Source organism: Lepisma saccharinum, chromosome 29, assembly GCF_977018435.1.
Source record: "Lepisma saccharinum chromosome 29, izLepSacc3.1, whole genome shotgun sequence".
Taxonomy (NCBI): domain Eukaryota; kingdom Metazoa; phylum Arthropoda; class Insecta; order Zygentoma; family Lepismatidae; genus Lepisma; species Lepisma saccharinum.
This window is the reverse complement of record NC_139257.1, coordinates 36417117-36430905: the sequence shown is the minus strand read 5'-3', so window position 1 is coordinate 36430905 and position 13789 is coordinate 36417117. Positions and strand designations below refer to the sequence as shown.

General features: G+C 40.3%; 1 protein-coding gene across 1 annotated transcript in view; it reads right to left on the bottom strand.

The window, feature by feature from the left end:
* The window catches only part of alpha-Man-IIb (alpha-Mannosidase class II b), a 463611-nt gene extending 450037 nt beyond the window's left edge, over positions 1-13574 (bottom strand). Inside the window, exon 1 of the mRNA XM_083114244.1 lies at positions 12973-13574. Coding sequence (XP_082970370.1) covers positions 12973-13326 — 354 coding nt within the window. The 5' untranslated portion in view covers positions 13327-13574. The remainder of the gene's footprint in view (positions 1-12972) is intronic.
* Positions 13575-13789: the final 215 nt, after the last annotated feature.

Below are 13789 nucleotides of genomic sequence, written 5' to 3'. Positions count from 1 at the left end.
TTGAAAAGTTCTATTTAGGTGTCAACACACGTAGACACGAAACTACGCTCCCTAGAATTGGATATTTCACTTTACTTCACATTCAGTTTAGGAGCATAAGCTTTAATTTCCTTTAAAAACAACCTGACCACATGCATTTTGCTTGGATTAACTTAAACTTTTGCAACACCGGGATATTCCCTTGGGAGAAAAAACAGCTGACACATTTCCACATTGCCTACGAAGCTCCATCGAAATGAGTTCAAAGTTTCCTTCAGTACTGTCCATGTGAGCTTACAATTGTGGCCATCTATTGAGTATTCAACGAACTACGTGTGGATTAAGGCACCTTTGATGCCAGTGATCCTTAGGTTTGGGTGATGGATGATCAGTTTGATTTCAACATGAGTGAAGGAGGTGACAGCCCCCGAAACTTCAAAAACTAACAAAACGCCATAATTTAAAACGGAGTAATTTAGAGATCGTCTTGGTCTTTTGACCTCTAAAATTAAGCCATCATCCTGGCGGACGTCTGAACGTAACCGTAACTCATAAAACAATAGGCTAATAGAATATAAAACGATCACTCACACTCCCTCCCCCGGGCTTCTAAAATGAAGTAGTCACCTTAAAAACGCCTAAATTAATCGCAAATCAACATAATAAATTGTGACCACTGACAGCGCGACAGAAAATTAGTAAGGCGAGGCATAGGGAGCAAGGTGGGATTATTTCAAGGAAGACACTCATTTAGTGTGCATCTAAATATAGTTGAAAAATTCATATTTGCGTCAAAACAGAATTTATTCGTCAAGTTTTTGTTTGTTGGAGGAGATTGGTCGACTGGATTCTGTCCCCATGCTTTACCTTCCATAAAATAAAGAGTTTATTGAGGCCTCCCCGATGGCGCAGTGGTAGCGTCGTCGCCTTGTAATCAAGGGGTCCCGGGTTCGATTCCCGGTGGAGGTACATAGTGGTTCGGATCCCACTTTAAATTGTAGGTCCAGTCCCGATTAGCCTACTTTGCATAAAGTGGACTTGAAACACCAAATCAATCTAGCCTTCTTAAACCCGAAGGTTTATGGCTGCAGCAACACAAGTCTTCCATCTGTCCCTACCCTGGGTCAATCCAATCTTTCCCATCCTTTAGGTCTATCTCAACGTTATCCCACCATCTTTGTCTTGGCCTTCCGGCAGGTCTCTTAACATCAACAATAGTAAAAGTATTACTTGTAGTTGTACAGAATAGTGAATGCGCATCATCAACTGCAGAACTTCACAGGAACTAAACATGCCAACACAAAAATTCTCTACGTAGGGCACACTGGGTAAGATGCTAACGTTATATGGCCGTGAGATGGCAGTGTCCGAAAGACAGCTACTGTTGGCTACAGCACCCACCCTTCCGTCCGAATACGCGCCATACGTGAATTGCTGTTGATTCAGGTGTTGTCTTATGCCCACTTTATATACATAAAGGACAATCGGGACTTGGCCTACAGTTTAAAGTGGGTCCCGAACCACCATGAATCCTCCGGATATCGAAATTGGGACCCTTTCATTAGAAGCCGACGATCTTGTCACTAAGTCAACGGGGAGGTCATTCGGAGGGAGAGGGAGCTACGTTTGGTAGCCATATTGAACTGTTTACTTACAAGGGACGTTATCTAAGTGTCCCCCTCCGATTTCCATGAAACTTGGCAGGTGTATAGAGGGCCCCAAAGGAAGAAATACGGTTTTTGTTTCGGTTAAAAACGCTCCGTTACCCTGCTCTGGTCCCTCTATTGTTATGCCCATGCCTATCCGGGAACAACGGTGTCTATGAATTCAGCATCTCTCTACAATTGCACTGCATTTGGTACCGACAATCCTACAGTTCTGTGCTGTGTGTGTTACAATTATATGTGCGTGTTCTTCCTATGCCAGATTTCCCTGGTTTTGGGGTCAGATCCCCACTTCAATTTCTCCTCATCTTGACATTTCAGAGGGGGTTTGGCCCCCCTAAAACAGTTTTTTAGCCGAAACAAAAAAACACGTATTTCTTCCTTTGGATCCGTCTATACACCTGCCAAGTTTCATGGAAATCGGAGGGGGACACTTACATAACCTCCCTTGTTAGTAGAGGTACTACACTGCACACGATCTAAAATTCAGTGCTACTTCGACATTTTGTCGATAACACTGTATATAGAAAAACGAAATCACATGCCATATTTACTTTCAACTTACGTAACTTGACTTGATTTGTTTTTTTTAATTTCGCTTTTCTGCCACTTTTGGCTAATCAAGAAAACGCGAATGTGTGATGATATAACGAAATTGTTGTAGGGGAAGAACACTCGTATCGAGATACGAACCCGGGAACCCTTTATGTCGGAGCGCACTGAGTAAAGCATTATGATATTTGGTTACCGTCTGCGTTCTGCTTCCGTGCTGTGCGCCTCCGCACCAGAGCGCAGTGACTAACGTTCGAACTGACACCTGGCGGGAAAGGTGGCAACTGTATTACTCGGGAACTTTTCGATTCGGAGGGCTTTGACGGCACAGGGAGTAACGGGAAAGAACCAGTGATGTGCGTCTACGCGTAAACACCGATAGTCTACATTCTACACGTAGACTATTTTATACACGTATTTTAAGTAATCTATGTAAACAACACGGCGAAAGGTGATAACTTAGCAAAGAACGCTGTGGAATTAAAAGAAAATTATACTGCGTATCAGTTGCTGATGTGTGAGGATAACTTTCCATACTCTTTCTTCCAAATTCGAACAATTTCTTACCTAGGAAGAAACCTAATATAGGAAATATTCTAGTGTTTTATGGGAAGAAGACCACTCTTGCCTCACGACTGCCATCTGTTGTTGTTTCTTGCATTAGGATTCTTCTCATTTCGTTAGGAACCAATATAGTTAAATATGTCACTTTCCCTTCATGAAACCCTTGAAAATTAATTTTCATGCACTTTAGATTCTCTACGTAGTCTATGTAAACTACAACCCAATGTAATCTATGCGTAGATTACGTGTAGACAACGCATGTAGACGTAAACTTATAGTCTACGGCACATCACTGTGTATTACACATTGTGATGACAATGAATTGAAATAATGACGTCAAGTAGCAGAGAACAATGCCTGCTTCGAACCAACATAGTTTCATTCCTTAAAACAAGACAGAATAAAAAAGTAATTAAAATAGCGGTGGACAATTTGCCTACCATTATCTTTGCCGTTGACTGTACCAGTCAAGAAACCGTTCATGTTCCCGCATTGCTGAAAACTCCACATACTCATAAGAACTTCGGTTCTTAACCAATACGATTCTATCAGCAGCAAGCTCATAAAATTCACAACAATGCCACGTGCAGATCCGAACTAGCTCTCGCTAAAAATTCCCACGGGCAAAAAGGTTCTGCCATTTGTAAAGAACCATCAACCACCACAGTCTATTCGTTCCCCGAATCGCCCCCAAAGCAAAATGCTGACAAGAACCCCCAGCGAGTTGATTCACCACCCTCCAATCAAGACTAGTCAAGCGTGGAATCATCCCTTCCAACATTTTGTATAAATCTTCCCCAATTTCTCTCTCAAAAGGGTCTTGCGGCCCCTTTCTAAAGAAAAATTGCTACAAGGAAAAATAGATGCTACTCTTTAGCATCATTGGAAATGCAAAGATAGTTAAGAAGAAAAAAAGCATGTGTTCAACACGCAAAATTCTATTTTTTCCTCAGTTCTAAACGGTAAAGACGGGGGGAACAAATGTGACAGGAGTTTTCTATTTTTCACTAGTGACAATAACACTGTTCTACAAAAAAAATCTGATGTGTGACACAATATTCGCACACAGAATTGTTATATAATACTTATTTTAAAAATATATAATAATATTTTTGCAATTTATATTGCATATAACATTATATCCATGCTTTTTTTCTTTTGTCTCTTAGACATGCTTCAAACTCTGGATTTGCTGAAGTTCTCTAATTTGAGGTCCCACAAAGTAACTTTTTTTCGCTTTGCTGGTGAAAGACGAGGCCTTTTGTTTGAAATACAGTTGTGTCCATACCCTTTACAAATTGTTTCGTAAGGCCTAGCTTGGTGTGAAGGGGGGAAGAGGAACATCACATGCTGTATAATTTTTCTCCCACTTGTCAATTTCGTTGAGACCAATTCTTTTTTGTGCAGTGGTTAGTAGTGTAAATGTATTGTTTCTACGTCATCCTTGTAGGTATGCCTAGTATTTAACCTCAGTTGTGACATATTTTGATGATTTTTTTATGGATTTTATTGCGTTCGACGATGTTCTAGCCCTATTTTTTGCTCAATCTCATTTTTGGAGCCTCATCTTTGTAGGTATGCCATGATCTTACATGATATAACTTAACCTATTCACTTTTTTACAGCCTTTTACGGGTTAAAATAATCTACAAAGTGTAAAATGGTTGTTTCTATATTATCCTTGTAGGTGGGCTCTCAGCGTAAACGGCTACGATTTATTTTTTATGATGTGTGAGCCCCTTTTCACAATGTATGTCGTGGCCTTTTACGCTGAGGACCCCCACCTACAAAAAAATAAAATAATAAGGCCCCCCAAACACATCGTAGACGTTTACGTTGAGGGCCCCACCTACAAAAATAAGGCCCCAAAATAAGATTGAGCAAAAAATAGGGATAGAACATCGTCAAATGCTATAAAATCAACAAAAAATACATCGTAGCCTTTACGCTGAGAGCCCACCTACAAGGATAACATAGAAACAACCATTTTACACTTTGTAGATTATTTTAACCCGTAAAAGGCTGTAAAAAAGTGAATAGGTTAAGTTTTATCACGTAAGATCATGGCATACCTACAAAGATGAGGCTCCAAAAATGAGATTGAGCAAAAAAATAGGGCTAGAACATCGTCGAACGCAATAAAATCCATAAAAAAATCATCAAAATCATCAAAATATGTCACAACTGAGGTTAAGGCTCCTTCATACATTGACGAAAACGCGCAGTGCAGACGTTCCGTTTTAAACAGATTTTTCAGTTACGAGAAAAGATAAGATCTCGGGGTTTGTTTTCTATCCTTCAGAAAATATGGCTGCGTGATTCCTACAAAGCAGAAATTTAAAAAAAGACCCTGCTTAATAAGTAAATTGGGCATAAAAATGGGGAAAACCGTAATTTTCACATGCAATTATCTCGTTAACCACACAAGCTTATGGAAAACTGTTTTGTTGGGGACGTGCAATGTTCATTGTACTTGACATTAACATCATCACTGTAGAAGTCAGTTTTCCTATTTTGAGACTGTTTGAGGAAAACGAAACCCTTGCAATACGTAAAAGTGTCCCTGCACTGTGGCGACACCTCGTGCAGATAGTTAGAAGCGTTCTAAACCCCGCCCACAGTAGAACGCGGAGGGATACAACAAAATAGCTCGTGAAGACAAAACACGATCGCAAGTGGCAGGGAAGTGTGCATGCGTCAACTGGACGTGTTCAATTGCAAAATATGGGTGACGGCAGAAAGTGTATTTGGCGTAAGATGTGGGCTCCGAGAAAATCGTCTGCTGCAGAAACAACAATGAAGTTTCAAGCGCTACAAAATCGCCGGCAAAATAACTACACAGACGTTCACGTATTGTGGAAGGGTTCAGAATGAATAATACCTATCCGTTTATTTATCGCTTTCCATTAGACGTTTACATTGTACGTACGTAAACCAGTAACGTTATTTTGAGTAATTCAATTAAATCTGTCTCCTTGGCAAATATTACGCTATAATACGTAGAACAAGTTTGCTGGGGGTCCGGACCCTCCCCGAAAGGACTATGCAGTACTAAAATTAAATAATGTAAATATACTCCTTTAGCAATTTTTTCATATTCGATGGATAATTTCCTCTGAACGCGTATTGGAATGGAAGGATTATAGCTATAAATATAATACGGCTTTGAAGTATAGCACCTGAAATACTTATCAAGTACTACTATTTTTACTCTGAATATATTGGAAGGCAATGATTAGGATTGACATCATACGGCTTTGAAAGACGTAAAGTATTTATTTAGGGCAAACGAAAAGATTACCAAGTAATAAAATAATAACAATACTCGTTTAGCATTAGTGAATTTATTGGATGGCAAGGATTATATTGGGATCGTACGGCTTTGAATGATATTAGAAAGAAGGTTTATGCATACTACAACTCATAACAATATGTATACAATATTAATCAGAAACTTCACTGTATCTAACATTTATTTCGTTATGCAATAGTATTCAATTCTTCTTCTATTTTACATTAATTTAATTGCGAGGCACTTGTTCTTATGTAAATGTTTCTACTTTTAACTACAGGTAAACTACAGAATACACTGTTTGCCTCTTTACCTAGTCACGTAATAATAATATATTAATTTATATATTGAAATTAGTATTACTTTAATTCAATTAAAATATTATTATTATTATTATTATTTGTAGACATTTCGTTCATACCCCCCCGAAACATTTCTGGATATGCCACTGATTGTGCAGAATTTTCTTTGTTCCACTTCGAAACGGTTTATTACGAGGTGTAAGAGCTATCACGAACACAACACAGCGAGCGAAAATAAAACTACACAAACAAACGCACCCAGATGAAATATCACAGCATTCGATGACCAGATATTTGTTGACCAAAAAGAGTATAGTCTATAGGTTGAAGGTGTGCATGCACAAAACAAAAAGAAAACTAAAATAAGGGTGGCTATTTGTTATTGCTTCTATTATAGCCCCTATAAAATAGGCCTAAATTTTATGGGTCCAATGTAATTAGCTAATTTCAAATACTTTCTCACCAATGACACCATCGTTCATACTTCTGGGATGATTTTGCTTTCTTGAGTATGTTTAAGTCGTCCTTTATTGCCAGTCCAAACTCTTCACAGGTCATGTCCACATTGAATTTCACTTCCATTACTTGTTCGAGTGTTGACACCAGGAGTGTACTTTTTTCCTCTCGCCAATAAGTTTTAATAACACTGAAGAGTCTTTCACAACCAACATCTGTACCAGGCAGAGTAAACAAGAATTTTATAAGAGGCACAATCACTTTTAAATTTGACCCAGCCTGTACTAAATCTTTGCACACTGACCTCCACCTCCACATCATTGATTCTTTTCTTTCCCCCCAATCTTCAAGAGGTTTTTCAACGGCTTTTGAAATTACACAGTAAGTTTAAAAAATATCATTATTAGGGCTGAGCCGATACCGATGCCGATGTATCGGTATCGGAAAGTATCGGTTGGGATTCAGCTACCGATACCAGCCGATACTTTCCGGCATTTTGGTCTTTCACGGGGTCCGCAAAAATCCCGTGCGACTTCTTGACAGTCTTACTTATCCTGAAAATTATGCAAAATTAAAACTTCCTTTTTATTTTACACTATCGGTGGGAATTGATAAGAGAATCGGTTCAAAATGGTATCGGCTCAGCCCTAATCATTATCATTAAATTCCAATGAATTTGAAATATGTTTTGCTTGTTGATGGAATATGAAAATGACTCTTGAAATTGTTCATAGGAAAGTCTTGAGTCAAGGAGTAAATACTTCAGTTTGTTGACATCTTGACGTTTTCCGTTCTGTGGATTTTAAGGCATTTTTACGCGTAAAATAATGAATGAAATTAAATAGCAAGGAAAAGAGTATATTTGGGGATTCTTGCAAATTGAAAAGAGTATAGAGTATATGAACCTCTAAAAGAGTATAATACTCTTAAAAAGAGTATGTTTGGTCTGGTCTGGTCAATGAACCTGTTGTGATCACTGACTGGGCAAGCTGAAGAAATGTTTAATTCGTGCTCTGTTTTAAACTAATTAGTGTCACATCCAGCGAAAATATAAACAGTTCATATTACTAGATTACTATTGTTAATAAATGTTATAATAAAAATAATGTATTGCCGGTCCCCGTGGCGGAGTGGTTAGCACATCGCGCTACGACGCCAGGGGTCCCGGGTTGGAATCCTGGCCTGGGCATGGTTGTATGTGAGTGTTCATTCATCAATTTCATCATATCACCACTCATCACCATCTTCGCAAATTAGCCAAAAGTGGAACAAAAGGCGAAGCAAATCAATCAATCAATCAAAAAACAATGTATTGTTTTTATTACTATAAATACTAAAATCTAAACAAACTTGAAACACCTCGCGACAAAATTCTGCGTAAGCCAATTATAGTTACAAAAATTGTAATTTCTATTTAGGAACTGTAGGTACAAAATAGGAACAGTTTTCGGTTTTCCTTTCATTGCTCTTTATGGAAGATTAAAAAGAGAAAGAGAAAGAGAAAGAGAGAGAGAGAGAGAGAGAGAGAGAGAAAGTGCCTATTCCCCTTCCTGCCTCTCCCACATAATGATATAGCCAAGATTCAAGACATGAAAGCGCGGCTGTGATTACTATCTTCCATTTCATAAATGTTTTAAGAATCTTTTGTCATCAAATTACGGTTTTACTATCCATGAAAAATTCGTTACGTGTTAAAAGAACGATAATTCATGTGCTTTCTTCGCTCGCCTGCCCGCCAGATTGTCAACTGCTTCACAACAAACAAATTCTCCTCCTTCCACCCTTGCAAGCGATTGTGTAAGTTTCCCCTCAGGTACCCCACCCCACCCCAACTGCTCTCCCGTCAGCCGCGAACAGTAAACAACGAATGACTACCTTCAATGATCTCATATGAAGATCTGTTTCCATGTGTAGGTAATCTTTTATACTTTTTTAAAATCATTTCGCTGTTTCTTTAACATAACTTGTGTAGGTTCGTTAGGGACTATTTACTGCGTCGGAGCTCTACGAGGCAGTAGAAGCTGAGACCCAAGAGAACTGTGAAGACTGCCAATCTCGTGACGTACTCTGTTACGTCAGAGATACGTACAGAGTAAGCCACGCAAAAACCAACCCATATGACCCTCCTTTTTTCTTCTTCTTCCTCAGATTCGACTTTCGTCAAATGTATGAAGGAGCCTTAAATACTAGGCATACCTACAAGGATGACGTAGAAACAATACCTTTCCACTACTGTGGTTCTTCTGTCACGGGTATACCACTTACAGAGGAAGCAGGTATACTTTGTGTATCCATGTTGCATTCCCAATATCATTTCAACTATCTTGAAATCGCAAATTATCTTCCACTTATCTTCATTATATTCCATGCATTTCTTCTAATATCTCTGGACCTGAAGGAAATCGGTAAGGATGGAAAATATTGGTTAGATCTTGCCTAGGGTAGGGGACAGGTGGAAGGCTTGTGTTGCTGCAGCCATAAGCCTTTGGGCTTAAGAAGCTAGAGAGTTAGTTAGTTAGCTTCTAATATCTCACAGGTTTCTTTGTGACATTAGAAGAACGTATGAACTTTCATTAAACCACTAACGTCGTTGCGATCAGTAAGTAGGTGCTCAGTTTCAAAATAGGCACCTTTGCCTAAATTTAGTAATGTTTGTGCTGGGAATTTAACTGATCGCTGATTCGCTGTTTCCCAACCGCCAGTTGTAGTTGTGTTCAGTATACCTACCCAGATAGTAAATGTTCGGTGGCTGTGGCCAAATCTGGAACTAACGATGGTATGATAAATTATTTGCAACATGTAATAATGCCACTTCACATTTCCAATACGTGTCACATTGATGTAGACGGAAGAGAATTGATGTAGACGGAAGAGAATAAGTTGTCACAGAAGTCTAGTTCTGAGTTGCAGACCTCAAGTCTATTCCAGCTCAAAGTTTGCAAGATTACTGACGACTCTTAAGACAAAATTTCAAGTTAGTTTATCGCAGTGATAAAGTAGTAATGGCCTGGCCCAGTTGTGTGTAGATCGCAGGTTCGATTCTCTTTTAGAGCCGATTTTGATTTTATTAAGAAGAATTAATGTATTGTCGACATTTATAAGAAGCAAAATTGGATAAATCTTAATTCCTCATCGATGCCACTTAGGATGTGTTTTCCAATAGTTTCTCCAATACTAAACTACTTCGTACAGGAGGCAATAGGGTGGGCAGAGATATTGGTGGCCCACCCTGTGAAGTAAAACATGAGTTGATTGTTTGTTTAAAAAAATAGAAATAGAAAAATAGACTAGAAAGCCCCATCTGTTTCTAAATTTGAAATCTCAATGTGAATCGATACAAAATTTGGCCAATCAGTATCGATTGTGTCCTAATTGCGAACAGTGCCTAAATCGTCCTGATTGCAAACACACAAAAGTGAGGAAATACTTTCATGTCCTAATTGCGAACAGTGCCTAAATCGTCCTAATTGCAAACACACAAAAGTGAGGAAATACTTTCATGTCCTAATTGCGAACACATGTAACAGAAACGCCTGTTTTCAAAAACTAATAACCTAGTGCCCCGATGAGACAGCTGGTTTGACAAGCAACAATACCCAAACTGATTGACTTATCATGGTCTTCTACTTTGTAAAGCCTTCTATAGTCAACTCACCCTTTCAGTCTATCGAACTTCTGTGTTTTAATTTCTGGAAAACCCCTCAGTGCCAAAAGAACTGCTCGAAGGTGTAAGTACAGTGTCATATGTTTTGAAATTTGAATTTCAAATTAATAATTATAGTATTGAATGACGAAGCACTTTTCAGTTAAGAAGTGTGCAGTATGTAGTCGTATAGGTCACACTTTTATTATTAAATTATTTATACTTCGCCAACGACTAATCATGTCCAATTATCTATGTTCCAACAAGGCACTGACCAGTCTCAAAGTCCCTTAAAAATCGTTAAAAAGACACTGGAAGTGGGAAAGAGTTGTAGATGAAAAGGCAGAAATTGTGTTCGCAACTAGGACACTGCCCTTCGAGGTTAATCCCTGTTTAGGCAGCAAGTGTTCGCAATTGGGACTGTTCGCAACTAGGACTGTTTGCAATTAGGACGACACCATCAGTAAAAGTATAAATGTCTGACTCATCCGTATTGTAGATTGCAGAAAAATATATACTTAGATACAGATTAAATTACACGTGTTTGTAGGTCACAATGCAAACTTGCGTCAACAAATTCGAAATCATCTTTACTTTAAAATATGGAGCTATGTAATTTATAATCACAGTGAGATTAGGCATGACCTGACAGCTGTATGTTTGGTCCGCAAGTGTAAAAAGACTTTAAGAAGGAAAAATCTAAGGTTCTTTTCGAAATTAGCAAGTGAAATCGTGGATTAAAAATGCATGTGGTATGAACGTCCCACGTCCCATGTAGTCGGGAATCTGTGGTTATAGATTTTCAAAAAAATCTGTCTAAATGCGGATTCGAACACACACATGTTGGTGCCTCATTGGCAAATAAAAGAAGAAATAAATAAATCTGTAATCCTTCAGAACGTGAAGCTGTAACACTAACCACTCACCTACAGCTCGGTCTCCCCGGTGACGCAGTGTTAGCGTCGTCGCCTTGTAATCAACGGGTCCCGGGTTCGATACCCGCTGGAGGCACATAGTGGTTCGGGTTCCACTTTAAACTGGATATCCAGTCCCGATTAGCCTTACTGTGCATAAAGTGGACTTAAAACACTAAATCAACCAACCAACCAATCACCTACAGCTCGTACTGTGGTAGGCATTTATTTACTTATCTTGTAAGTTTTCGAATTGTTTCACTACTGGCGACGCGTATTTATTCTCGCTTATTTTCTTTCAGATGTAGTTGTTTTTCCAAACCCCTACCTTCTGCCACCCATGGAGATCCTTATGGCATACATTATTGGGACGCAACTTCCAGAAAAGAGAATATCTTCGTTTCAAAAAACCTTGAAGATGGGACTGTTGCGTTCAGTCACACACGACCTTAATTTTTTTCATATTTGCAGTTTTGCTTGCAACGTTACCATCAACCAAGCACTTTCTTTCTTGACATATAGTACCATCAATAGCCGGCTAGAGCGCATTAAGTGGTTAACTGGGTTCGAATCCCGGTCGGGGTTTGGGTGTTCTTTGCGTGAGTCGCTTTATCAATTTCAGCTAATCAGCCATCCTTCGCGATCAGCCAAAAAATGGGAGAAAACCGACAAAACAAAGTACTTTAGCATCAAGTACAGATACCACCAAACATTATACCAAAAAAAAAGCCGGCCCCCGTGGAGGAGTGGTTAGCACATCGCGCTACGACGCTAGGAGCCCTGTGTTCGAATCCCTGCATGGGTGTTTGTGTCCATTCATCAGCGAGACAACCAGAAAAGGGGGGAGGGATTGTAACGGATTACAGTTATTACTTTCGTTCACAAAGTAACGTGGTAAACTTACAGTTAATTCTAAAAGTAACACGTTACAGTTAGCATTACTTTTCTTCAAAAAAGTAACGAGTTACAGTTAGTGTGACATTGCTTCCAAAAGTAAGGGATTACTGTTATCGTTACTTTGCGTCCACAAGTAACCAATGAGGGGCCTCCTCGATGGCGCAGTGGTAGTGTCGTCGCCTTGTAATCAAGAGGTCCCGGGTTATACCCGCTGGAGGCACATACTGGCTCGGATCCCACTTTAAACTGTAGGTTCAGTACCAATTAGCCTTACTGTGCATAAAGTGGACTTAAAATACAAATTCAACCAACAACAAGTAACCAATTTAACTGTCTACATAAGGAACATATCGGTTATCATGTGCTTTCCGACAATTCTGAATATATCATGGTAACATTGTTAACGTTACTCCCTACGTCCAAATCTTTGTATTGCCGATTGTAACCGAAGGACAACTTCGCAAATTCCACAACAGCGAACGGGAGTGGATGGGTCTTTACACGGAACAGGCAAAGCTTTCAGAAACGCGACCCAAACACTGCAAAATGACACCTTTCCAGCGACTGGAAGAGTGGGAGGGGAGCTAGACAAGAGTATTTTCGTAACAGCCATCCAAGCAAGACGGCTGGAGTCAAGGCTTCAAGGTCAGCAAGTGTTTCCTTCCATCCTTTCTCTCCCTCCCCCTTGTGCACACACAGAGTCACCTACCTGGAACTCGAACTGCCCAAACTGCTCCACGGTGTTTACGTTCGTGCTGGCAACTTTGATCCCGGGACAGACGTCCGCGGACACCACGATGTCCGGTTCCGACCACATGTCCGGATTCGACGAGTCCTCCACTTCGTTATTCTCGACCTCATTCTGGACCCTCCCCGCCGGGGACAGCGGCGGAGGGCCTGGGGGTGGGGGCTCCCCGTCTTCGGTCTTCCTTGCTAGTTTGCTCACAATGTCCTTCGCAACAATTCCAGACCCGTAGTTCCAATACACGCACACCAGCACCGTGACCAACACGGCACTCAATAACAAATATCGAGCATACCCGCGTCTCAGACCGTTCAACATGACTGCTGGGGTAAACCGATCTCACGTCACCGAACACTTTTTCAACACTGATTCACTACTTCAAACATAGTGGTCGTGCACTCACATTGGCCTGACCACAAAGCACTGTATTACACTCCAGAGGCGACTTCCTGTCGGGATAATCAAAGAATGGGGGGGATGTACCCTGAACGAACCACTCCACGGTCTTTTACTGTCACTGGCAAGTCACTGCACACAGAACTGGCCCGCCCTGACGTACACTTTGGTCGCTTGGCTCTGCTGCGCGCAGGCGTGCGAGCGGCGCTGTAGTCGCGGTGGCGGCCGGTGGAAACATCGTCCGAACCAGGTGGAAAAGAGGCAACCTGAGTCCGCGCTATGAACCTATCGATCCGAGTCAGGGTTGCCAGACGCATGGAAATTACGGCCACGCTACTTTTTCAAGGAAAATATTTCTGTGGACAAATATTGAGAGCTTGTAAGT